The 25,913-nt window shown below is 44.3% G+C and overlaps 1 protein-coding gene across 13 annotated transcripts; it reads left to right on the plus strand.

Annotated features, from left to right (window-relative positions):
- The first annotated feature begins 3,262 nt into the window (after positions 1-3,262).
- Positions 3,263-23,833, plus strand: LOC110508534 (SUN domain-containing ossification factor). Of its 13 annotated transcripts, none has more exons than XM_036966115.2 (23): positions 3,263-3,728; positions 3,876-3,970; positions 8,880-8,994; positions 9,142-9,306; positions 9,633-9,973; positions 10,138-10,279; positions 10,453-10,570; positions 10,654-10,778; positions 10,869-10,936; positions 11,259-11,366; positions 11,871-11,976; positions 12,603-12,623; positions 13,075-13,130; positions 15,446-15,540; positions 15,838-15,903; positions 16,100-16,244; positions 16,513-17,910; positions 18,007-18,094; positions 18,332-18,436; positions 18,695-18,855; positions 19,063-19,154; positions 19,344-19,399; positions 19,564-20,271. In XM_036966115.2, exons 2-23 carry the CDS (start codon positions 3,906-3,908, stop codon positions 19,999-20,001), a joined length of 4,074 nt encoding a protein of 1,357 aa, XP_036822010.2. In that variant the 5' UTR covers positions 3,263-3,728; positions 3,876-3,905; the 3' UTR covers positions 20,002-20,271. The 13 variants fall into 13 exon arrangements, with proteins under 13 accessions (XP_036822010.2, XP_090081506.1, XP_090081504.1 ...); XM_090225378.1 differs by having other exon boundaries at positions 3,268-3,728; positions 9,651-9,973; XM_090225384.1 differs by lacking the exon at positions 19,564-20,271 and adding an exon at positions 21,306-23,833 and having other exon boundaries at positions 3,500-3,696.
- The last annotated feature ends 2,080 nt before the right edge of the window (positions 23,834-25,913 follow it).

Genomic DNA, 25,913 nt, shown 5'->3' on the forward strand with positions numbered 1-25,913 from the left:
ATACACATCTGAGAACAGTAATATTTTAAACACACATAAAGGTACCCATAAACAATTTCTGATGAAAAGGATTTTGGAACAAAACTATTCAATTTATTATGGGGCCAATTAACACCTCACCAACAATGCGTTACATTCAAAGATTTATATATACACTAGATGACTCACGGGGCACTGTTTTGAAGCCTCTGCGCCTCCATCTTGCCACTCCCCCACCGTTATAAAAATATATATTTTGGAAGCTATAGAAATGCATTTAATGTAAACATTTTGTTTTTGCTTTTTATTCTATTACAGATACATTAATGCATACTTCTAAACTATACAGTATGTTAGCTAAATATATATTGTTACTGTTACTGTCCCCACTACAACAAAAATATTGAAATGCTGTGGAATTCCATTAATTTCTATGGAGAACTGCTCCTTCCGTGCATTGCCAATATGGCTGACCGGTGGCTTCAAAGCCTCAAACAGGCCAACACATAGCGTGAATACATAGCAATCCAGGGTTTATATACATCAGTGGTTGCATTGCATCACTTTTGCTTGTTCGCTTTCTTGAGTAATGTAGGTGTTTCAGCCTAGCTCGGTGCTTTCTGTGGTGGTGGGGCAGCCACCGGAAAATACGAAACGTAGGGTTTGGTAATGTTCTCTAGTTGCGCCTTGATTAGCTCAGTGTTCTGTCACTCATGGGGACGCTGTCACCGCAAAAGTACGTCAAATCACGTTATATCTACCATAGCTTTGATTGGACTGATCATGTCAACATCATCATACTTTCAAAATATTAGCTAGCAAGCTAGACAAGGAGTCTTCATCATGCATCAAGTCGGCAATCTACTGGCAAATCCTTTGCAATCCTTGTCATATGAAGAGAAATTATAGATCGAACGTATTGGTGCTCATCGGCCATTGGACATAAACCATTACACAACAAGTTGGAAATCTCAAATTCAGCAATGAGTGCTAAGGTGCCACTGTAGCCCCGGGTTCGATCCCAGGCTGTCTCACAGCTGGCTGTGACCTTGAGACCCATGAGGTAGTGCACAATTGGCCCAGGATCATCCAGGTTAGGGGAGTGTTTGGCCGGCCGGGATGTCCTTGTCTCATCGCACTCTAGCGTGTCTCCTTGTGGCGGGCTGGGCAATTGCAAGCTGACCTTGCGTCTGTCAGTTCGACAATGTTTCCTCCGACACACTGGTGCGGCTGGCTTCCGGGTTAAGCGAGCAGTGTGTCAAGAAGCAGTGTGGTTTGGCTCTCGACCTTCGCCGAGTCCGTAGGGGAGTTGCAGTGATGAGACATGATCGTAACTACCAATTGGATATCACGAAAATGGGGTTAACGCCATGGGCCAGAAAATATTGAATACATTGGCCATGCTGTCATCCAGCATGACTTCTGCCATGTTCAAAACAACTGGAAACCCGGAACTGGGAAATCTCCGACTTCATTGAGTTCAAGACAACTGGGAACTCAGATAAAACTAGCTCCAACTGGGAAAATAATTTTGAACGGTCATCCAACTCGGAATTCCAAGTCGCCACCTTCCTGTTCAAGTGAGCACAGCACAACAAGGTGAGTCCAAAAATGTCTTGTATAAATGATGGAAAATGCCAGGGAGATATGTAAACTGTAGCTAAGAAAGTAATACTAAGTGTATGTTGTGTAGTAATCTTTTAGTAGCCCATCTGCCTCACCCTAATAATTTGGTCACTTTCCCCTTCATAATTTAGCCTACTGTTCTGACTTGGTGGTGCACATGTATCCTATAGCCTTTTTTAGAGCAATGTAATCATTGAATATTGTAAGAGCTTTCATTGTCTGCTTATATCCCCTTTATTTATCCTATGGGTCTGACTTGGTGTGCAGGGAGAATACTGTAAGAACAGCCCATGTTCTGAATTATGTTGCTGTACATTTCAAAAGTGCTGAACAAATAGTTATTGACTACGTCCGTCCTAGTTCGCTCATTAATTTCTTAATCCAAATTACGGATTGCCTCTTATGCGCTCGTTGTCCCCTTATGTCATAGTTTGTACATCTCAATTGTCAGTGGAAACAACATTTGTTAAAGCAAGTCAGCCATATCAGCTGGTTTTTTTATGGCAGTAAATTAGGCTGAATTAACTGTTTTGTTGCCAGATAAGGCTCTGCTGATAACCAGGTGTAGCAGGGGTAAGGATTCACTCCATGGTGCTGAAAAGAAAGCTCTGCTGTTGGGTGGGACAGCTTTATGTAGGCCCTAACAGGTTGTGGGCACAGTTTGTCACTGTTTATAGTGCAATTAGTGTATTGTTTAGTATTGTGGCTTTGCTGGCATTCATCTAAGATTATATCTTTTTTGTTATCCCCACCAAGATTTACATGCTAAAATCGCCACTGATCATGAAGTACAGTTCTACACAGAGTAGACTATGGTCTTATGTCATTGTAATTACATTATTATATTAATATGCACACAAGGATTGGGTTATTGTCTTAAGTGGGATATTTTCTAACAGACAATGAGAAGAGAAAAGAAAGCAACTCAGACATTTTTGGGGGGTTCAGTTGAAAGCTCCAACTCATCAATGAGTCATTTGCCAATTTACTGTAAAAGTCCATTCACATATCCAGTAATCAACAACTAAATATTTTATTGAATTTAATATTTTATACTTATTTGTGTGATAGTTGGGAATTTGAGAGCTACCTCACTTTTTGAAAACTTATAAACTTTACCACAGAGTTTCTAAACCCAGAAGCGCAACATCGCGAGACTTCCTTGAACGCTTTTGAAGCAGACCAGTCCGGGGTTTGGGGTTAGAGATGTCAATGAGAGAAGTGAAACATTAAAATCAAATCAAATTGTATTGGTCACACACATATTTAGCAGATGTTATTGCGGCTATAGTGAAATGCTTGTGTTCCTAGCGCCAACAGTGCAGTAATATCTAACAATTCACAACAATACACACAATCTAAAAGTAAAATAATGGAATTTAAGAAATATATAAATATTAGGACAAGCAATGTCGGAGTGGCATTGACTAAAATACAGTAGAATAGAATACAGTATATACATATGAAATGAGTAAAGCAGTATGTAAACATTATTAAAGTGGCCAGTGATTCCCATGTCTATGTATATAGGGCAGCAGCCTCTAAAGGATATCCTTGATTATCTTTTTGGCCTTCCTGTGTCATCGGGTGCTGTAGGTGTCCTGGAATGCAGGCAGCGTGCCCCCGGTGATGCATTGGGCAGACTGCACCACCCTCTGGAGAGCCTTGCGGTTGCGGGCTAGATGCAGAGAAGCCATGTCTGTCTGTGCCATCTTACTAAAATTTCTTAGTTGTTAATTTTCTCGAAATCTAAAGGCACGACCTGGATTCGAGCCAATATCTTAAGTAGTGGAACGTGTTATTATTACAACCTCGTGAAAGTGACAAACTGACACGTTTTTCATTTTCGTCAAAAACAACTTTATATCGAAAGCTGCTTTTGAGGTGACGGCTTGCACATGCGCAGTTCGGCGCGAGATGACCGAATGAGTTTAGCTAGCCAACGTCGCCATGACATCGACTAAAAGCTAAATTGGACATTTCTATTAGAGAAGTAGTTTCTGCTTATCTTCATACTGTACTGTCTTTGATTTGACTGGGTTTTCATTGGACAGAGCCGGGGACCGGATGACAGCTGGGGCAGGTTGGCGGGTACACACCACCACTGGATTTGACAGCCAACAGTACAGTACACTTTTAGGAAACTAGCTAGCTAGCAGTTTTAGATGTCGGATCAGTAGCTTGTCAATTCAGAAGTTAGATAGCTAACGTATGTTTCAAGTCAACGTAGTAACAACTGTTGAATAACCACAGTATTGATACGTTTGTAGGTAAACGGCGAGAATGTTGGTCCCTGCGGGATGATGATGAAAAAGAGACTGTGGCGAGTTGTGACAGTGTGTCTACTTGTGTTTTTACCGTGTTGGTAAGTTAAGCTTTACAGTACTTTCACACCAAGAAAGATGTTTTGCATCACTTAGTAACGTTATTCAAAAGTCGTTCGAGGAGATGCTAAAATAATGAACTACAAAATCATAACGTTAACTAGCTTGCTGCTAGCTAGTTCTTTTAGTGGTAGCTAGCCACTCGCTGGTAAGTTAACGTAGCTCTATACTATACAGTAGCTAGCTACTGTAGCTAGTTTAGTCGACTCGTCTGAGATGTCAAATGCAGTTTGCCAGTTACTATACCTAACTAGCTCAATTCAACGGTTAATTTTTCCGTGTTATTGTTTTGTTTTCAGCGTCATTAGCTAGTTAGCTATCCAATTCAGGGTATGTCAACGATCATCAAATGCCGCCCTCACCATCATCAACATTGCAACAAACATGGAACCATTAGTTAAATCAACAACACCCCTATATAATACTGAATAGGACAGATTTAAAAAATAAAATGAAATAGATCAAGTCAAAAAACTGGCACTGCATTGTATGCCATTGCTTTGCTGGGTTGTTGCACGGCCAGTATTGAGCCTGAGGGCATGTGTTCTGTTCTGTGAAAGACAGGATTTGACTCTTCAGCTCTTGAGGGGATTACAGCCCATTTAACGTTAGTCAGTCAGCTAGCAGGCTCGCTGCGATTAGGTCTTGACCCCTGGCTGTGAATCCGTTGACACGGTCCATCCAGAGGTGCTTATGGAGAAGAACGCACCAAGTTTACTTTAACTACACATCAATGCTACATTCATACTCAGTCAGATATTTAAATAGCCGGAAGACCTTTCGAGGAAAGGTCAAAGAACCTAGCCTGGTCTCTCACACGAAATGCTGCTCTGTCGTTTGCTACGTACGTTACATGGTCAACAAGCCGGTTCCGACAGACATTTAGCTTACAATCGATTTGTGGAGAACATAGATTGAAATGGCTTGCATTGAGTGATATACTCATGTGTCCGTGAGAATCAGGGCTGTCTCTTTTGCCTGTGTGAAGCAGGATGTGAAATGTGACACCATTTGAAGCTGATATATCCCTCCTGCCAATTCATTCGGTCTTCTGACTGTCCATCAACTCCTTGCTTAACCTTACCTCACAGCCACTAACAACACATATGCCTGGAATTCTTACATTGTAGCTCAGCAGGGGAGAGTGGTTTCGCCTCTGTAGTACATTTAGACAGGGCTTGACATTAACGCTTGTCTGCTTGCCTGGGGCAAGTAAAAAATCATGCAAAAATCACAATATGAAACCAGTTAGTCTACTCCGATCAGAATTGGATCAGTGTCCTCCCAATCTCTGCAGAGAGCGTCAGGGTATAATTATTGGAGGCCTGCATTGACAAGGCACAAGCGGTCTTTCAATCATGCAGTTGCGCGATGTGTTTTTGAGATCAATGCATCATTTTTGGTCAGCAAGGAAAATCCTGGAAAAGTCATGGGTTACGCATCGCCTGTGTGTGCCTGTGGGTCTTGCCAGAGGGGAGAGAGGTAAGTAAAATAATGATAGTGTAGTTTGGCAGGCTATCTTGCTAGTTAACTATTTAGCTTTTAGCTTGTATTAATGTCATTATTGTGTCCAATGTCCTAAAAACCTTCCACCGGCATTTGTGTATAACCACAGTTGATACGGCTGCACAGTTGATACGGCTGCACAGTTGATACGGCTGCACAGTTGATACGGCTGCACAGTTGATACGGCTGCACAGTTGAAACCAATGCTGCATACTCTGGTTATAAAACCGTCTCTCAAGCGCTCAAAATTGGCTAGGATTCTCCGCTATTCAATACTGGCCATGTAATTCTGACAAAGTAAAAAAATAAATAATAATCTTCGAATAGCCTAATTGACAAGTAACTCCTATGCTGTCAAGATCTCCCCTGAACACTGCATATTTTAACCTTACAAATAGATAAACATCTTAGTTAGCTACCTCTCCCACCGTAGCCATTTGATCCCTGGTTCACTGAATGAGGGAATTATTTTATGAAGACATAAAACATATTTGATTGTAATGTTGCAGGGTGACCAACTGTCCTCCCTGAGTTTCCAGGAGAGCTACTGGTTGTGCAGGCTTTTGCTCCATTCATGCTCGAACACACCACATTGTCAAATATCAGCGGCTCAACAGGACCTTGATACGCTGACTCTGGTGCGTTTTGAGCAGGGTTGGATCAAAAGGCTGCCACACCCAGTTGCTCTCCAGCTGGAGGGTTGACGGACCGCGTGTTTTATACAGTGGCCTGTCAGTGCGGTATTTTACGTTATGGAGGGTTAAGTGCCTTTCTCGAGGCCTCAACGGCAGGATATACTGTGTGATACATGGGATCAGAGACCAGCAGTCTTCCGTCGTCAATGCCAGTGACGATAATGAGTGTTGTTTTGTGAAGGGGGTTCCGTGCATCATGCAACACAATTTTCAGTCACCTTTTTGGCCCGTGGTGGTAGACCTTTTTCTAGTTTTGGGATAAGTGACTTGAGCTCAGTCCTACTTGTCCAAAGGATGTGGCCACGAAATATCATTTCAAGCCCTGTTCAGAGATCAATTTATAGCCAATGATCTAAAAATAATGAATTAATTGATTTTAAACAACAAAAAGCACTTTCTGTTTGTCATAGACATGAAAGGCAAGTTCCTAACGAGTTCCGTTAGCCAAGCTAGAGCTGTGTGAGACTTTCACAGTGATGGGCGCGGACGTTTTGATCAAGAGAGACCTGTAGAAAGTGTGCACATTTTCTGTAACACTGAACATACAAATATGTAAATATTATAGTTATTTTATAATTTGATTTATACTATATTTAGAAAGCATAAGTCACCAAGCCTCATTCATACAGTTTTGTTGAATAAGAAATACAACATCTAAAATATTTCATATTTTTATCATATTTCTACTGTTTACTTGACAGGAATCTTGGCCCCAGTGATGTACTGGGCTGTACGCACTACCCTCTGTAGCGCCTTGTGGTCGCAGTCCGAGCAGTTGCCATACCAGGCGGTGACTCAACCAGTCAGGATGCTCTCGATGGTGCAGGATTTTGAGGATCTGAGGACCCATGCCAAATCTTTTCATTCTCCTGAGGGGGAATAGGCATTGTCATGCCCTCTTCACGACTGTTTTGGTGTGTTTGGACCATGATAGTTTGTTGGTGATGTGGACACCAAGGAACTTGAAGCTCTCAACCTACTCCACTACAGCCCCTTCGATGAGAATGGGAGCGTGCTCGGCCCTCCTTTTTCCTGTAGTCCACGATCATCTCGTTTGTCTTGATCACTTCGAGGGAAAGGTTATTGTCATGGCACCACACTGCCAGGTCTCTGACCTCCTTATAGGCTGTCTCATCTTTGTCGGTGATCAGGCCTACCACCGTTGTGTGGTCGGCAAACTTAATGATGGTGTTGGAGTCGTGCTTGGCCACACGGTCATGGGTGAACAGGGAGTACAGGAGGGGACAAAGCATGCACCCCTTAGGGACCCCTGTGTTGAGGATCAGCGTGGCAGACGTGTTACCACCTGGGGGGCGGCCCGTCAGGAAGTCCAGGATCAAGTTGCAGCAGGAGGTGTTAATTCCCAGCTTAGTTTAGTGATGAGCTTTGCGGGCATTATGGTGTTGAACGCTGAGCTGTAGTCAAGGAACAGCATTCTCACGTAGGCATTTCTTTTGTCAAGGTGGGAAATGGCAGTGTGGAGTGCAATAGAGATTGCGTCATCTGTGGATCTGTTTGGGTGGTATGCAAATTGGAGTGGGTCTAGGGTTTCTGGGATGATGGTGTTGATGTGAGCCATGACCAGCCTTTCAAAGCAGTTAATGATTACAGACATGAGTGCTACGGGTCGGTAGTTATTTAGGCAGGTTACCTTGGTGTTCTTGGGCACAGGGACTATGGTGGTCTGCTAAAAACATGTAGGTATTACAGACTCGGCCAGGGAGAGGTTGAAAATGTCAGTTAAGACACTTGCCAGTTGGTCAGCGGATGCTCGGATTTACATGTCCTTCCACGATCCATTCTGTTGTTAAAATGGTCACGTACTCTGATACATTTCATTGTCTAGTGCCTTAAAATCAGCATGGCTTCTCAGGGGTTATATTAAGACTGTTGGCTATGAATTAAAAGGTAAACAAACACTGTACAGCTTACAGTATTTGTGTCTTACCAGACTCCAGTGGCCAAGCAGAGGTAGGTAACTTACCCTATTCACCTCACTACTAGACAATAGACTTGCTGTTGACAAGGCCAAGTTTGTGTTGAAGTATTTTGACACTGGAGCTTAAGACAATGACCTGTGTCCCCAGTAGAAATGTGACATTGTTGTTAGTGGAACTATTTAAAGCCTTGTTATGACTGACCGGTGATCTCTGTTGTCCCATGCCAGGATGAACAGGACAGCTGTGACATTGACTTGTCCATTTCCCTGTCACACCGTCAGACTGTCAACAGACAGCATGCAGTTGTCATTTTCTCTGTGCAGCCACATGGTTTTAGGTTTTGACTTTGACCTTCAGCCTGGCCAGCCCCCCACAGTGATAAGATAAAATGTGTCTCTCTCGCAGTGTCAGCCACCTGGTCGCTCCCAATATCACCTCTCTCAGCTCTGACTGCTGGGCAGCAGCCCCCTCTGATTGCCCATAACTCATTCATGGATTCTTTTGAAATCAAGTTGTTTTCCTTCTGATTAAGGCTTGTCCTTGTTGGTATAGTAAACATAGTGACTCTAGGTTTCAGGATATTGCCACATCTTAACAGGATTCGGGGTCAATTTAATCTAAATGAAGCCGTTTCGGGCAGTAAACTGAAATTCCAATTCCACTTTTCACTTCTCTCGTCTTTCCTAACTCGAACTCAACTCCCCTTGCCCATAACAATAACACTGATGTCTTCTCCTGTGTTTCCCCAGGCACCCCACTAAGTATGTTGGCTGCACAGAGCAGCCCCCAGAGGCTCGGAGCATGCCTGCACCTGCTCAGGACAGCAGTGGAGAGGAAGACCTAGGCGACAAGTCCCATCACAGGGTACATAACCTGCCCCACCTGTTGGACCATGAGATGTTTTCATTCTCTGTCTACATACCTAATATAACCAACTTTCCTGTTGACACAGGTTTCTTTTAATGTTGGATAAAACCGCAACTAATGTTTCCTTCCTGTCCCATCTGTCAGGGTGTTGTTCAGGTAGAGGAGGGCTGGGGGTCCCAGTATGTCCAGTACCTATCTGAAGATGAGGTGCTGCCAGAGGGAGAAGAGGTGGATACACAGCAGCAGGGCCTAGAGGAGGAGGCGGCGGAGACTCCAGGCACAGAGGTGGACGACGAGGAGCATGTCAAGGTATTTATTTGGTTTATTTAGATCCCCCACTTAGCTGTTACAACCTACTGCTCCTGGGGTCCACAAGGTACTGCAATGATGAATCCTAACGACTAGGCCTGAAAAACTACTCCACCCTGGCTTGCTTACTAGATGTGAAAGCAGACGTCTCTCTCTCTCTCTTTAGTGTAAGTGCAGATTGAGACTTGGATGCTGTCCGTCAGATCTATTGATCAGACATTTTGATTGTTCCTGAAATATTTTTAGCGTAAAAGGTTATACATCACGTACGGCTCAGGCAGGTGGGTGCTTGTCGTGGGCCATCAATACTAAGTTCGGTGTTTTAGTGCGGTGATGTTTCCCAGACGTTGGACCTGGAGGATTCTGTAGCAGAGAAGGAGCAAGAGACAGCACGGCCAGAGGCCCGGCCAGAGGCTGAGCAGCCACCTCCAGAGGCCGTTGTCACCCAAGAGCAGAAGCCAACCCCTGCCTCTGACCTCTCTCCTCCGCCATCTGCCCCTGCCCTCAACCCCATCCCAGAAGACCCCTCCAGCACCCCTAGCTCATCCTCTAGTGTACCAGAGGAAATTGTGTCTGATGTCCCTTTGTCAGACTCCAGTGACGCTGATCTGGCCATAGCCGACTGTGAAGCTGGGGAAACCAACCCCTTTGAGGGCACCCTCACCAGGTCAGTGTAACGGAGGTGCTCCCGGGGTGAGTAGCCTTACCTGAGGACTGAACCCAGAGAACTAATGGCTAGGCTTAAATCAGCAGGTTAAGACAGTCAAGTGGTGCTCAGGTTCGTACCCATTTTTTGAATGTTGGCTCTCTTTCTATTGTCCCCCTATGTAGTCTTCCCGTTGTCCTGGAGAACACATCCAATGCCCTGGGAAAGGGCACCAAGACTGACATAGACCCCCCTCCGGCCCAGGCAGGTCAGGCCTTAGTGGGGCTGGCTCAGGGGGCCAACGCCTCCCACATGCTCAAAGAACAGGTAGAGAAACACCAACATTTGTTGCATGGCCATAACGTTTTCTGATGCTGATAGTCCCAAAAGTAACAACCTCCAAGCTTAGTAATCCCGACCTCAAAGAAAAGTATTTGTGACACACAGACAGTATGTATTTGACCCAGCTCTGATGCTTGTCTGTTGACTGCTCTTCTTAGGGCTTGATCTCACACATCGCCACGGAGACAGTTCCCAGCGTGGCAACCAAGGACCCGGAGGACAACCCCACCTTTGACGAGTGGAAGAAGAAAATGATGGAGGTGGAGACAGAGAAGAGTAAGATAGATGGTGTTCCTGGCTCGTCTCAGTCACTCAATCAATTACTGGTTTTGATTTAAAAGTCTTATCTCTCTTCATAGCTCAGGCCACTCATACCTCCACCAACGGCGGCTCCCACGCTGTAAAGAAGGTGCAAAAGAACTTCAACAACTATGCATCGGTGGAGTGTGGGGCAAAGATCCTGGGTTCTAACCCAGAGGCTAAGGTATCTATTTCAAACTGTCACCCTCCAAACCTATCTAAAATAGAGATGTTTAGCTTTGCAGATTTTGATGGAAGGATCTTTGTTTCTCAGAGCACTTCGGCCATATTAATGGAGAGCATGGATCATTACATGTTAAATCCATGCAGCAACAAGATCTGGTGAGTGTGTGTGTGTGTGTGTCTAGATCCCTGTAAGAGTTCATGTGTTTCTGTCGCTCAAAAATGTCTTCTGTCCTTATCCTTATACTTCCTGTAAAACCTCCCTGTTGCTTTTCCCCTTTATAACCACAGGTAGAACAACATCCACTACTCCACTCACCACCTACTGTATCCTCATCCCTCAACATCCTCTTTCTCTCTTTCTTTCTCTCATTATTTCTCTCTCTTTTCTTTCTCTCCCTTTCTCTCTCTCCTTTTCTTTCTCTTTTCTTTCTTTCTTTTTCTTTTTTTCTCTCCTTTTTTTTCTTTCTTTCTTCTTCAGGTTCATCATCGAGCTGTGTGATCCCATCCAGGTGAAGCAGTTGGACATCGCTAACTTTGAGCTCTTCTCTTCCACACCCAAAGACTTCCTGGTCTCCATCAGTGACAGGTTTGACATGGGTCATGTTCATTACATCTGGTGTCCTTAAATTGGTGAAACTGCCACGTCCGTTTGGGATATTACAACAACAAAGAAGTTACTGCAAATAACGAACACTGTTTTTTACCCCCCCCCCCCCCTTGGACATCATTACACGCGCGATAGAACAGCAGAATATGTTCCGCCATTATTTTTTTTACCACGCTACCGGAGGCTCCTCTCCTCCGTTTCTCAGTTTCAACAACAAAACAATTACAGTTTTATACCGTTTAGAAACTGAAACAAAAATAAGTGCTGTTTTTTTTTTCTCTCCAGATATTCTCTCCCTGTATTAGTCAGTTTTCTTCTTTTTGGTGCCTAATGAACACGACCTCAATGGGAATGTCTCGTTCTGATATATTTTATTCTGTCATTTGATACTGAACATCATAAATGCTACAAACAGAAACAGTCACTACTACTGCACTAAAGATAGATCAGTAGGTTGAATTATGTTGGATGATGCTCCGTCAGGTACCCAACCAACAAGTGGGTGAAGCGGGGAACTTTTCATGCTCGGGACGAGCGCACTGTTCAGAGTTTCCCTCTGGATGAGCATCTGTATACCAAATATGTCAAGGTGTGTATGGCGTCCTCGTGCTCCTTCTCTACTCCCACTCTTCTCTTTCAGTTTTTTTGGAGGGAAAGAGGTACTCTGAATGGGACTTCTTATTTAAATTAAAAGAAAAGATAATCATTACTAGAGTATCCCCCACTTTACTCAAATCCTGCAGGCCTGTGTATGTATGCTGGTCCTCTCATTCTAGAGTAATAGTTTACAATTATACAACGGGTGGGTCTAATCCTGAATGCTGATTGGTTAAAACCGCATTCCAGCCCGGTGTCTATTCCACAAGTTACCACCGGCCAAATCTATGACGCTGAAATTCATTTTGAATCTGTCCCATCTGACTGCGCAATCCACCGTCTCATCAGCCCAGCCAGGCAATTTATAAACTTGATCTCCACTATAAAAAGCATCTAGAAATGATCTCACATTTCTTTTAGACTAACAGTTCATTTTCAACAGCGGAGATTTGTATAAACCTCGCTGTTTTTCTCGTATTTAATCTGATGCTTCTGTACCTCTTCTCCGAGGACTGGAGCAGGAACCAGCATTCATACACTCGGTCCTGTTTTAAATGCATGTGTGCATGTTTCTTCTTGTAATTATTTGTTTCTCTTCTCTTGTTTCTCCTGCTTCAGATGTTCACCAAGTACATAAAGGTTAGCCCATTTCTCACTTAGAGGTGATCGGTCTGTGGAGGAGCATGTCGATAGTGGAGGGAATGGAAGGGCTTTGGTGTTGGTCACAATGCTAATAACTGATCAGCCCTAGCTTACTGCAGGCCAGGTAGCACAGAATCTATACAATCTGGACCAAGCCAATCAAAATATATGTGTAATTATTATCATTCACCTAGTCATGTCACTCATGAGAATTCCATATCATTTTTACTGTAGAGAAGCCCATCCTTTAGGGCAAGGATGTTTGATCACAGCTTCAAAGTGCGAAAGCTTGTCGTCTGTCACCCAGAAAAGCATCAACGTTAACAACTTACCTCTGGAATTTGACTATTTGTCCCACGATTTCAATGAGAATTTGACCACCGGCCAAATCCCACCATGCGCTGATGCCTGTTTCCTGGATGTAAATGATGTCTTTGTTTCATCGCAGGTGGAGCTGGTCTCTCACCATGGATCTGAACACTTCTGCCCTCTCAGTCTCGTAAGGTAGGCAATGAATAGAAAACACTGAATTAATGGAACATTTTAAAAGGTAATTGGGAAAATCGCAGATAATTTAAAAATAACATATATACATATATAGCTAGCTGTAAAAAGCATAGATTTACTGAATCCACAGGTATTGTACAGTAATGTTTGCCAATGGATTACCATCAAGCTGAAGATAGTGTTGTGTGTGTGTGTGTGTGTGTGGGGGGGGGTTAAGTAATAGAGTAGGAGTGGTAAAAATGTGCTCCTAGTCGCCCCTCCTAAACCAGTTGGTAAGGCTGAGCCGAGGGGACTTTTGCATCTGGGACTGCTCGTCTAGGGCTGTTGAACTTAGCTCTCTCCAACACCATAGAAATAAGCTGCCTTTTGTCAGGGGCACTGGGGAGCAGCTCTGGCCGTCAGAGATTGCAGAATATTATCTCTCCTATAGAGGCATGAATGGTTGTAAAAAATATATAAACTCAGCAAAAAAAGAAACGTCCCTTTTTCAGGACCTGTCTTTCAAAGATAATTCGTAAAAATCCAAATAACTTTACAGATCTTCATTGTAAAGGGTTTTAAACACTGTTTCCCATGCTTGTTCAATGAACCATAAACAATTAATGAACATGCACCTGCTTATAGACAATTAAGTTCACAGTTATGAAAACTTAGGACACTAAAGAGCCCTTTCTACTGACTCCGAAAAACACCAAAAGAAAGATGCCCAGGGTCCTCTGCTCATGTGCGTGAACGTGCCTTAGGCATGCTGCAAGGAGGCATGAGGACTGCAGATGTGGCCAGTGCAATAAATTGCAATGTCCGTACTGTGAGATGCCTAAGACAGCGCTACAGGGAGACAGGACGGACAGCTGATTGTCCTTGCAGTGGCAGACCATGTGTAACAACACCTGCACAGGATCGGTACATCCGAACATCACACCTGTGGGACAGGTACAGTATGGCAACAACTGCCCGAGTTACACCAGGAACGCACAATCCCTCCATCAGTGCTCAGACTGTCTGCAATAGGCTGAGAGAGGCTGGACTGGGGGCTTGTAGGCCTGTTGTAAGGCAGGTCCTCACCAGACATCACTGACAACAACGTTGCCTATGGGCACAAACCCACCATTGCTGGACCAGACAGGTCTGGCAAAAAGTGCTCTTCATTGACAAGTCGCGGTTTTGTCTCACCAGGGGCGATGGTCGGATTCGCATTTATCGTCAAAGGAATGAGCGTTACACTGAGGCCTGTACTCTGGAGCGGGATCGATTTGGAGGTGGACATGACCCTCCAGCATGACAATGCCACCAGCCATACTGCTCGTTCTGTGCGTGATTTCCTGCAAGACTAGAAAACAAATGTCAGTGTTCTGCCATGGCCAGCGAAGAGCCCGGATCTCAATCCCATTGAGCACGTCTGGGACCTGTTGGATCGGAGGGTGAGGGCTAGGGCCATTCCCCCCAGAAATGTCTGGGAACTTGTAGGTGCCTTGGTGGAAGAGTGGGGTAACATCTCACAGCAAGAACTGGCAAATCTGATGCAGTCCATGAGGAGGAGATGATCTGCAGTACTTAATGCAGCCGGTGGCCACACCAGATACTGACTGTTACTTTTGATTTTGACCCCCCTTTGTTCAGGGACACATTATTGCATTTCTGTTAGTCACATGTGGAACTTGTTTAGTTCATGTCTCAGTTGCTGAATCTTATGTTCATACAAATATTTACACACGTTAAGTTTGCTGAAAATAAACACAGTTGGCAGTCAGTGAGAGGACGTTTCTTTTTTTGCTGAGTTTAAATCTTCTTTTTTTTTAAAGGAAACTGGAAAATAATGTACCAAATCCAATCACTAGGGAGCATAGGGGGTCATTATTGTAAGGGACCAAAGACTCAACCACGCATACACCCTTGATAATGACTACATTTACATTTTTATTCAGAATGACTTACAGTTAGTGCATTCATCTTAAAGTAGCTAGGTGAGACAAGCACATATCACAGTCATAGTAAGTACTGTGGGATTTGTAGTATTTCCAAGTCCCAGTTGGATGGTAGATACCCTGCAAGACTGGAAAATCTTTTTGGTTTGAAACCTTTTCCTTTAGCATTCTTATAATAACCTTAACTATTATTCAACCTACTTGGGGTGTTATTACTGGGCTACTGGCGTCTCTCGGTCTTCCCTCTAGTGGCTCCTAGAGAGTATAACAGCTCTTCACCAATATGGCCACCAGTCAATGTAGGCCATTCTTTGGCAATCCTCAATCTCATTCAAAAACACAACTATGTGAGATGGCTTAGAGCGGTTTCTCTCCGCTCTGTTGAAGGGTGTTTGGAACGAGTATGGTGGAGGAGTACGAGGAGATCGCTGACCCCCTGGACAGACCGGAAGACCAGGATGGCGACCAGGATGACCACCTCGGTGAGAGGAGAGCCTCCTCTTCTACAGTAGCTTGAATACCTGTCAATCACAATCACTGTGACAGTGAATGCTAGATAAGATATGACACATTGACCAATGGTCATTTATATGTTACATGTACACAACAACAGTTTCACTTTCATGAGGAGAACCAGGTGTAATATAATGTGAACGTCTGAAGTCCCGAAGCGACTCTACTGCAGGTTTTATTCGTACATGTTACCGCTCACCTTTTGAACTGTTTGGATGACTGATGTTGGTAAGTGTAGTGTTATCGCTCTGCTGTGTGACCCTCAGATTATCCTTCTGGATATGTCCCTGTAGAGGACGAGGCGTCTAATGACCTCATAGGATCAGCCAAGGGTGAGTTTACCGACACCGTACAGCCAGCTAAATATCCTGTTTACACCAGTCACACAAATGTGGTATCAAACTGCACATCAATATTGAAAGAATGTGATGTGTCATACTTGAGTCGCTCTCCTTTGGCGAAGCCAATGTGGAGATGGATTCAGTGACTGGGATAAGTATTCACTAATGGGCTGTCCTGTTGTTCCAGATGTCATTCTGAACATGGTGAACAACATTAAAGTCAACGTGCTGGGAGGAGGACCAGGGGACGGGAACTTCTCAGGCCAGGCAGTGAACATGACTGCCAGTGAATCTTCATCTGACCCCGACACCACCTCCGCCGTCAGCCCTGTGTAAGTACCAGCCAACCTATCACTTCTTCACCTAGTCTTTTACTGTATCTACACGTACAATTATCTCACACATCTTGTCATTAGAAAACCTTTATTTTTTATATTTTTTAAGCAATGACATTTACCAGGATAAATTAGAGGCAACTCTGTCATTAGTAAGACTCCTTCGAGTCTTGCATCTTTCTGCCTGGCATGTACTGTGCTTGGATGTGCATGATAATGTTGTTTTGCCGCTGTAGTAGCTTATGTCCCCGTCTCTCTGTTCCAGGCCTGACACTGTAGGTGTTGAACAGTCTGAGGAACCAGAACACCCTGTCACTACCACAGAGGATCACACACCAGAGCCCCCTACTCCAGAACCCCCTGTCACAAAGGAACCCAAACTAGAGAATCTAACTGGGGAAGAGCCGGTTGTGACTCCTATAGAGGAGGGGGAGGTCCAGTCCATAGTTACCATGCTGGAGAAGGAAGAGGAGGAGAAGGAAGAGGAAGGGAGGGACAGAGAGGTGCACCATTGCCCTGGCCTCCGACAGCAAGAAAGCCTTGACTACTGTGGCCCGTCTTCCTCCTATCCTTGCTCCTGCTCAGCCTCCTTCCAGGAGTACCTCCTCCACCAGTGTTCTGTTCAAAGGACCTGCACCAGCCAGGAGAGGGAGCCAGAGGCACCCCCAGTCCCAGGAACCAGCATCACCCCATCACAGCATCTCACCATCTCCCCCACAGCCACTCAGACCCCACAGCAGCCCCACACTCTGGGGGAACAGCCTCAGGAGAGAGAAGCCAGCTCTGCCCTCGGGGAGAGGGCAGCAAGTCCCACTCAAGCCCCACCACACCTTCCATGGGTTGAGACTGAGGTAGTGGGAGAGAGAGAGCCCAGCACTGAGCTGCCCCACCTGGAGCCCAGCCAGACCTCCATCCTGCCCAGGGCCAGCTCCACCGACATCGCCAGCTCTGCCACTAGGCCCACCCCTACCATGGAGCCTTCACATCAGGCCTCCGCGAAAGACCTGCCCGGGCAGAAACAGCCCGCCACTGGGGCAGAGAAGAACCGGGAGGTGCAGCAGGAGGAGAACAGACGGCCTTTTCCCACTGTCACCACCACCACCTCCAGCCCCAGTGGCCCACTAGAGCAGAGTTGGAAAGCCCCTGTAGAGAGGCCCTGTCCGGACGTCCAGCCTGCCAAACAAGACATTCCGGTCATCCACACCCCACATGTGTCCGATCCCCTCCTCCATCCCCTCCCCACTGTCTCCACCCTCACAGAGCAGCAGCAGCAGCCTCCCGCCCCCACAGCTGAACCAGAGAGTGCTGCTGGCAGTGGCAACACTACTCCTGGGGAGTCCCGCTCTGTCCCCGTCGTGGTTATGACAGAACCCCCCTCGCGTGGCCAGGCTGTCGCAACGGAAACCAAGGGGGAAGCGGAGCTTGTGGAGGACATCCTCTTCACCTCGTCGCCCAATGGCAACGGGCAGCAGCTGCTTCCCCCACCCTCCCCCTCAGACTTCTACGCAGAGCTCCACAAACCCACGGAACAGGCGAACGGGAACCCGATGCACGGCTCCACCAGCCAGAAGGAATCTGTGTTCATGAGGCTCAACAACCGCATCAAGGCCCTGGAGATGAACATGTCGCTGAGCGGACGCTACCTGGAGCAGCTCAGTCAGAGGTATGGGCCCTCTGAGGTTGATGGCTCGTACTAAGCATTTGAACACAGTCAGTCCGTTGAAGGTTTAGATGGTGATGTTTTGTCATTGTATTGAAGGTACCGAAGGCAGATGGAAGAGATGCAGAGGGCTTTCAACAAAACCATAATCAAACTGCAGAACACATCCAGGATAGCAGAGGAGCAGGTGGGGAGTGGAGGGCCACCTTCAATGTGTTTGTATAGAGTGTTACATACTACGCAGCCCATCTTAAGATGGAATCTCGCACCGTTTTGGCCTTTTGAATAATGTGAATGTCGCGTGAAAGGCTCTGGTTGGATGTTAATCAATCAAAAATCAAGCTGTGATTGGCAATGTATGCGAATGTGGCTTGTGAGAATGTTTGTGATTGGCCCAACTCATTAGTTTCCTGGATCCCTATAGGACCAGAGACAGACGGAGTCCATCCAGTCGTTGCAGGGCCAGCTGGAAGACATCACACAGCTGGTTCTCAACCTGTCTGTCGGAGTCAGTCAGCTGCAGAGCCAGGTAGATACTGCATACCTAACCTAGCCTATTGAATACAGCAGGGTTGGGGCCAATTTCAAGTCAGTCAATTTGGTAAGTAAACAAGTCCTATTCTTCATTGCTTTTGAACAAGGAAGTTTGGCCTCCTGAATTGACATGGAATGGATCCCAAACCTGGAACGCAGCAGTATTCAAATGAATTCTATATTTCTTTAAAGTCTTTACCAACCCACACCACATGGCTGCACTGTGTTTAGTTTTGCTCTGCCTATGTTGTAGGTGTCTGAAAGGCAGAGTTACCTCCTGCTGTGTCTGGTGTTGTGTTTGTTCCTGGGGTTGCTGCTGTGTGTCCAGCACAGTCGCATGTCTGCCATTGATCCTCCCTCCACAGACCCAGCGCCTCCTATACCCAAGAGCTACAGCTACTGCTGCCCAGAGAGGTATCTACACTAGGGGGGGACGACACACACACACCATTGTTTGTGCTTATGTACTGCTTACGAAAGTGTTATGAAGTCCTAATAAAGGTACCCTTGAACTGGAGTTATCCCATCCAAGGGACACCACACATTCGCCCGCACATTGTGTCATCAGGATACTGTGTTTAAGTCTTGTCCTAATCGAACTAACACATCTGTTCCTCTCAGGCGTTACTGGGAATATGAAGACATGAGCTTGAAGAGAGGAATGTCATATCCTCTCCTGCACTCGGGCTCCTTCCAGTTACCCACCACTGAAGGCAAGTTTACCTATGACTATGTTGTGTGTAGTGTTCTGCCTTGTGATTTCTTTGTTGCTGGTGAATATAAATATAGCTTGACTTTGTCATTTTATATTTATGATAGTTTTTGTTTTGCTGATTGATTAATATTGTTTCAACAGTAAAAAAAAGAAAGTTATTTACTTGGTTTCCTCCTTGTGCTCGCAGGCCCAGAGTCACCGTACACTGTTGAACCATTGAGTTTTCTACCAGCTAATAAAAAGGTATGGATGGAATAGTGTCCCTATCTCAAGGAACGTCTCTCTCTCATATACTCTGAGAGTATAACTGTCTTATGAACATGATGTCTCATCGCCAACCTCGACAAGTCAAATCTCCCGCTCCTCAACCTTTCCACCCTCTGTCCCCAACCCTTCTCCCTCTGCAGAAGAAACGGAGTAAGTTGAAGACCGTGGAAACCTTGAAATGCACTGCACTCTGCGCTCCTCTGCTTTCTCACGGAGCACCCGTATGTAACGGTGGCACCACAGACCCTACACCCCGCATGGGGCGTCTCAGCCACCACGCCTTCATGGACCCCCCTTCCGGGGGCAGTTCAGAGAGCTCCTCCCAGTCGGACGAGCCCTCCTTATGCGGCCTTGCCGCCACCTCCTGCACTCGCCTCTGTGACGGCCTGCCCCCGCCCAGGAGCAGGGCAGAGAGGCGGGCGTTCAAGCGGCAGCGCTCCAAGCCTGGGTGCGTGGTGGTGGAGGATCTCCTGCAGGCCCCGCCGAGAGATGCAACACCCATAACCCCAACCCTGCAGGACCTCATGGGGGGAGGGAAGGAGCTGTCTGCAGGGATGTTGGGAGTGACTGCGCTCTGAGGTCCTGTCGGACCTAGACTAAACTCTCCTCGTGTCTGCTCCTCCTGAAAACAGACTCTGGAACAGTCACCCCCTGAAAGGAGGGACGTTGTCATCCTTTTATACACAGGAAGCTTTAGGTCAGGAATAAGACAATCCCTATTCGTCTACCTCCCAACCAGTATGTTAAGTTCTGTCCATGTTCTCTGTTGAACCTTTGTCAGGCTCTGATGTTTCTTTCTTGCTTTGACCAATGGAAAAAAATATATATTTTCCATCTGTCCTTCAAAATATTGTTATTTGTTGTTGTAAATACTGTCAACCCTACAGCTGCGCTATGTAACAATCAAACCTGCAAATAATAGCCAATGTCAATGATTGGCTAAAGGAATATTTAAAAAAAATAGTTTTGAAGATGCTTTAACTGGGGAGTGGCAGGTCTAGACACATCGTTCATAGAAACAGTTAGTGTCTTCCTGTACTGTATCCAGATCGATTCTCATTCTCTGAAGTTGAAACCTTTTACACCTGTTATGCTTTTACCAGGCCAGCTACCGCTTTTACAGTACACAGGGATGCAAGACCGCCTACACTGAACAAAAATGTCAACGCAGCATGCCACAAAGATCTCTTGAGTTACAGTTCATATGAGTAAATCGGTCAATTTAAATCAATTCATTAGGCTCTAATGGATTTTCCATGACTGGGTATACAGATATGCATCTATTGGTCACAGATGCAGTACCAGTCAAACGTTTGGACACCTACCTTTTTCAAGGGTTTTTCTATATTTCTACTGTTTTCTACATTGTAGAGTAATAGTGAAGACATCAAAACTATGGAATAACACTTATGGAATCATGTAGTAATCAAAATATATTTTCTTTATTTGAGATTCTTCAAAGTAGCCATCCTTTGCCTTGATGACAGCTTTGCACACTCTTGGCATTTTCTCAACCAGCTTCATGAGGTAGTCACCTGGAATGCATTTCAATTAACAGGTGTGCTGTTAATTTGTGGAATTTCTTTCCTTAATGCGTTTGAGCCTATCAGTTGTGTTGTGACAAGGTAGGGGTGGTATACAGAAGATAGCCCTATTTGGTAAAAGACCAAGTCCATATTACAGCAGGAACAGCTCAAATAAGCAGAGAGACACGACAGTCCATTACTTTAAGACATGAAGGTCAGTCAATACGGAAAATGTCAAATGTGATTTATTTAGAATTCAAGGCACACTTAACCAGCATGGCTACCACAGCATTCTGCAGTAATACGCCATCCTATCTGGTTTGCGCTTAGTGGGACTATCATATGTTTTTCAACAGGACAATGACCCAAAACACACCTCCAGGCTGTGAAGGGCTATTTGATCAAGAAGAAGAGTGATGGCGCGCTGCATCAGATGACCTGGTCTCCACAATCACCCAGTTGAGATGGTTTGGGATGAGTTGAACCGCAGAATGAAGGAAAAGCAGCCAATGAGTGCTCAACATATGTGGGAACTTCTTCAAGACTGTTGGAAAAGCATTCCAGGTGACTACCTCATGAAGCTGGCTGAGAGAATGCCAAGACTGTGCAACGCTGTCATCAAGGCAAAGCGTGGCTACTTTGAAGAATCTGAAATGTAAGATATTTTGATTTGTTTAACACTTTCTTTGTTACTACATGATTCCATATGTGTTATTGCATAGTTTTGATGTCTTTACTATTATTCTACAATGTAGAAAACGGTAACATTATGAAAAACCCTTGAATGAGTTGGTGTGTCCAAACTTTTGACTGGTACTGTATATACAGTGCATTCTGAAAGTATTCAGACCCCTTGACTTTTTCAACATTTGTTTAGTTACAGCCTTATTCTAAAATGGATTCAATTAATTAGTTCCTCATCAATATACGCACTAATACCCCATAATGACAAAGCGAAAACAGGTTTTCAGAAAATAGAAATACCTTAATTACATAAGTGTTCAGCCCCTTTGCTATGAGACTTGAAATTGAGCTCAGCTGCATCCTGTTTCCATTGATCATCCTTGAGATGTTTCAACAACTTGATTGGAGTCCACCTGTGGTATATTCAATTGTTTGAAAAGCCACACACCTGTCTATATAAGGTCCCACAGTTGACTGCATGTCAGAGCAAAAACCAAGCCATGAGGTCGATGGAATTGTCCGTAGAGCTCCGAGACAGGATTGTGTCGAGGCACAGATCTGGGGAAGGGTACCAAAAACTGTCTGCCGCATTGAAGGTCCCCAAAAACACAGTGGCCGCCATCATTCTTAAATTAAGTTTGGAACCACCAAGACTCGAGAGCTGGCTGCCCTGCCAAGCTGAGCAATCGGGGGGAGAATGGCCTTGGTCAGGGAGCTAACCAAGAACCCAATGGTCACTCTGAAAGAGTTCCATAGTTCCTCTGTGGGGATGGGAGAACCTTCCAGAAGGACAATCATCTCTGCAGCACGGAGTGCTGTAAAAGGCACATGACAGCCCGCTTGGAGTTTGCCAAAAGCCACCTAAAAGACTCTGACCATGAGAAACAAGATTCTCTGGTCTGATGAAACCAATATTGAACTCTTTGATCTGAATGCCAAGCGTCATGTCTGGAGGAAACCTGGCTCCATCCCTACGGTGAAGCATGGTGGTAGCAGCATCGTGCTGTGGGGATGTTATTCAGCGGCAGGGACTGGGAGACTTGTCAGAATAGAGGGAATGATGAAGGGAGCAAGGTACAGAGAGATCCTTGATGGAAACCTGCTCCAGAGCGCTCAGGACCTCAGACGGGGGTGAAGGTTCACCTTCCAACAGGACAATGACCCTAAGCACACAGCCAAGACAATGCAGGAGTCTCTGAATGTCCTTGAGCCCGGACCATGAACCCCACCGAAACCTGAAAATAGCTTTGCAGCGACGCTCCCCATCCAACCTGATAGAGCTTGCGAGGATCTGCAGAGAAGAATGGGAGAAACTCCCCCAATACAGGTGTGCCAAGCGTCATACCCAAGAAGACTGAAGGCTGTAATCGCTGCCAAAGGTGCTTCAACAAAGTGTAAACTGTCTGAATACTTATGTAAATGTAATATTTCAGTTTTTTTTAATGTGCACACAAAATACAACCTTTTTTTGCTTTGTCTTTATGGGGTATTGTGTATAGATTGAGGGATTTAAAAAAAATAATAATAACAAAATGGGGGGTCTGAATCTGTTTGTTGAGAACGCTCTAATGCAGTTAACATTTTACATTCTGATTCCTTCTTTTAATTGGGATTTATTCAACCCGTATGCAAATGCAGTTGCATTATTTTTACGCCATTCCACAGAATCCTGGGGTCATCGACTACACTTCTATTGATCATCATTAATTAATTTAGTTTAATTTCAAATTAATCCCAGAATGTAGGATTTTTTTTCGAGGCTCTTTTTAGGGGAATCTGAAAGATGCAGTTGGCAGTAGTAAGCGTGGTGATCAGATGAGCTCATGTGTTTCTATTTTCTTAATTGTAGAAGATACAGGTGTAGATAGGCATAAAACATTATTTTGAGAATGTAATTTATATTATTTGAGTAGAAAGTGTATTCTCTTGCTTTTGAAGTATGTCTTCACCAGGCATCAATGAGGTTGTAATCAGACATATGTTGGAGAGCCTTTGGTTGCGTGTGGATTGTAGGTTGTCTTATTAGATGTGTCCTGCATGTCCGAAATGGTTTTCATGTCCGTCCCAACAACCAGTTAGAATCCAGTTAATTCTAACAATATGCTGTTCAGTGAATCAAAAAAAAACAACATAGGATCATATGTATTTGGATCATACATATGAATAAAGGCAATTTTATTTCCATTATGGCTACAGTTAAGGAAAGTGATTCTGCCTTTTTATTATTCGCTTTTACCCAAGATGGTGATTTTGAGTTTCTTATGTGTCATCATGATTACACCTTTTAGTTTTGTTTGGGGCTGATGGAAAAAAAACAGCCAGTTTGTACAAAAGGTTCTCTATTCTATGTGCGTCTTTTTGTAGCGGGTGTGTTTCTTGGAGCATTGCTGTGTCAATATGGTTTCATGCTAGGTTATCAAGACAGCTGGAATGTTTGATAGGACAATTTAGTCCTTTCAAATTCCAAGAGAGAATAGCTAGCGTGGCTGTTGTTTTTCAAAAAGGAATGTTACGTTATATAATTGTTTTCTTTAGTGTTGATAAGCCCATGGATTTGTAACAAAAAGCAAGGACGCACGCGGAATCTCATCCATGGGTTGTTTCCCACCCAGAAAGCCTTGCCTTTTATTTATTTAATCATTTTTAGAAAATGGCTGTAACATAACATTTGGAAAAAGTCAAGACTTTAGGTCTTAAGTTATTAACTATCGTATAATAAAATAGTTTTCTTATTTTAATACAGAATTGCTCTGTTTGCTGTCATGATAATGACAAAATAATAAAGTTCTATTTCGAAAAAATGTATTTATTTCCTTGAATATTCATAAAAAGTCTATCTTCAAGCTCTGCTGATATAGTCCCCAATCAGTATTAGGAATAGGAAAACAACTTGTGGTTACCCAGGTTACCCCATTGAAAAAGTTTTTGCTGTGACACAAACACAATTTTCCTGTTGTCTCCTCGTTTTAGTCAATTACAAAACTACATTTAATTAAGAAAAGTACAACTTGTGTAAAGATTACTTTTCAACATTGCCTGCGCCAGAGCGTTCTCACTACTTTAAAAAACGTAATATTGTAAGGCTTCCCTTATGCCCCTTTTCATGACGGTGCTAGCAGCCAGGTGAGTGGGTGCTAACTAGCTACCGACCAGAACATTACGCTAGGCAAGACCAATAACACAAACAAATTGACTATACTAAACAAGTTAAATGTCTTACCAGTGATCATGTTTTCCACTCACACAGCTACGTGTAGCCTACTTGGACACCGGGTCCCCACATTTCCACGCCAAATAGCCTGAAGCCACAGGGCTCTTCAGAAGGCTCTATTTCCCTACGTGGGAGCATTGGGATCCATAGGTCTGTATTTACATGTACATTGAACAACAAAGCAGCTATACGGTGTGTTTTGTTGTATCTGTATAACAGAAAAAATCAACAATGGGGGTGACTGGGAAAGAATATTTGTTTTCCCCAATTTGTGGTCGAGGGAAATTCCTTATCGCCTTGGACTATGGGAATTCCAATACTAGAATGGACATTAACCTTCTTATGATGGGATAAAAGGTCAGTCATTTTGGTCAGGGAGTTGTCAACAATGGTTTGCCACTTCTGTGATCAAATATTGTGTAAAACAATGAATTTGAATAATTTATCTGCACCTGTATGTTTGTTAGCTAGCTTGCCAGCCAGTTTTAGAGGAATAATTCCATACATTTTTCTAATTAACTGCCAATATGCCAACATTCCATTCAAGCAATGCAGTCAACCCACTGGCTGAAATCAGTTGGTGATAGGACCGAGACAAGTTGTAAAAGAAACAAGAACTGATATTGTATCATACAATAGCACTCACAGCTTACCAAGAAAACACATATTTATGGTCATTTATGGTCTGTTTACATATATAAAGGCTATTTTAGCATCCAAACCTCAAGATGTCTATTACAAGATCACCTTCACTAGTTCTTAACATAGCTTCTAATAAGAATGTGTTTAACAGACATGCTTCTCTGTCATATAGAGAGAAGTCTGTACATCTGCCACAGTCAGAATGTTGCTCCCTCCTAAACATATCCCAGTATTAATCAATCAAATATATTTGGAAAGCCCTTTTTTACATCATCCAAGCCAAGGCTACTTACTTGACTTTTTTACATCAGCAGTTATCAAAGACCCAGATACAGGCAGGTGCCATCCAACACAAACCTGCAAACCATCATCATCATCATTCAGTGCTGGATAGTGGAGATGGCATTTGGGCCCAGCAGAGGGCACT

The sequence above is a fragment of the Oncorhynchus mykiss genome, chromosome 28, assembly GCF_057628025.1.
Source record: "Oncorhynchus mykiss isolate SJ-2025 chromosome 28, ASM5762802v1, whole genome shotgun sequence".
NCBI classification, from domain to species: domain Eukaryota; kingdom Metazoa; phylum Chordata; class Actinopteri; order Salmoniformes; family Salmonidae; genus Oncorhynchus; species Oncorhynchus mykiss.

Excerpts from the sequence above, each read along its gene's own strand:
- LOC110508534 (XM_036966111.2), top strand. The coding sequence starts at position 3,673 with ATGACAGCTGGGGCAGGTTGGCGG. Across the intron at positions 9,974-10,137 it reads TTTGAGGGCACCCTCACCAG|TCTTCCCGTTGTCCTGGAGA; the intron begins GTCAGTGTAACG and ends CCCCCTATGTAG. Across the intron at positions 10,779-10,868 it reads GTTCTAACCCAGAGGCTAAG|AGCACTTCGGCCATATTAAT; the intron begins GTATCTATTTCA and ends TTTGTTTCTCAG.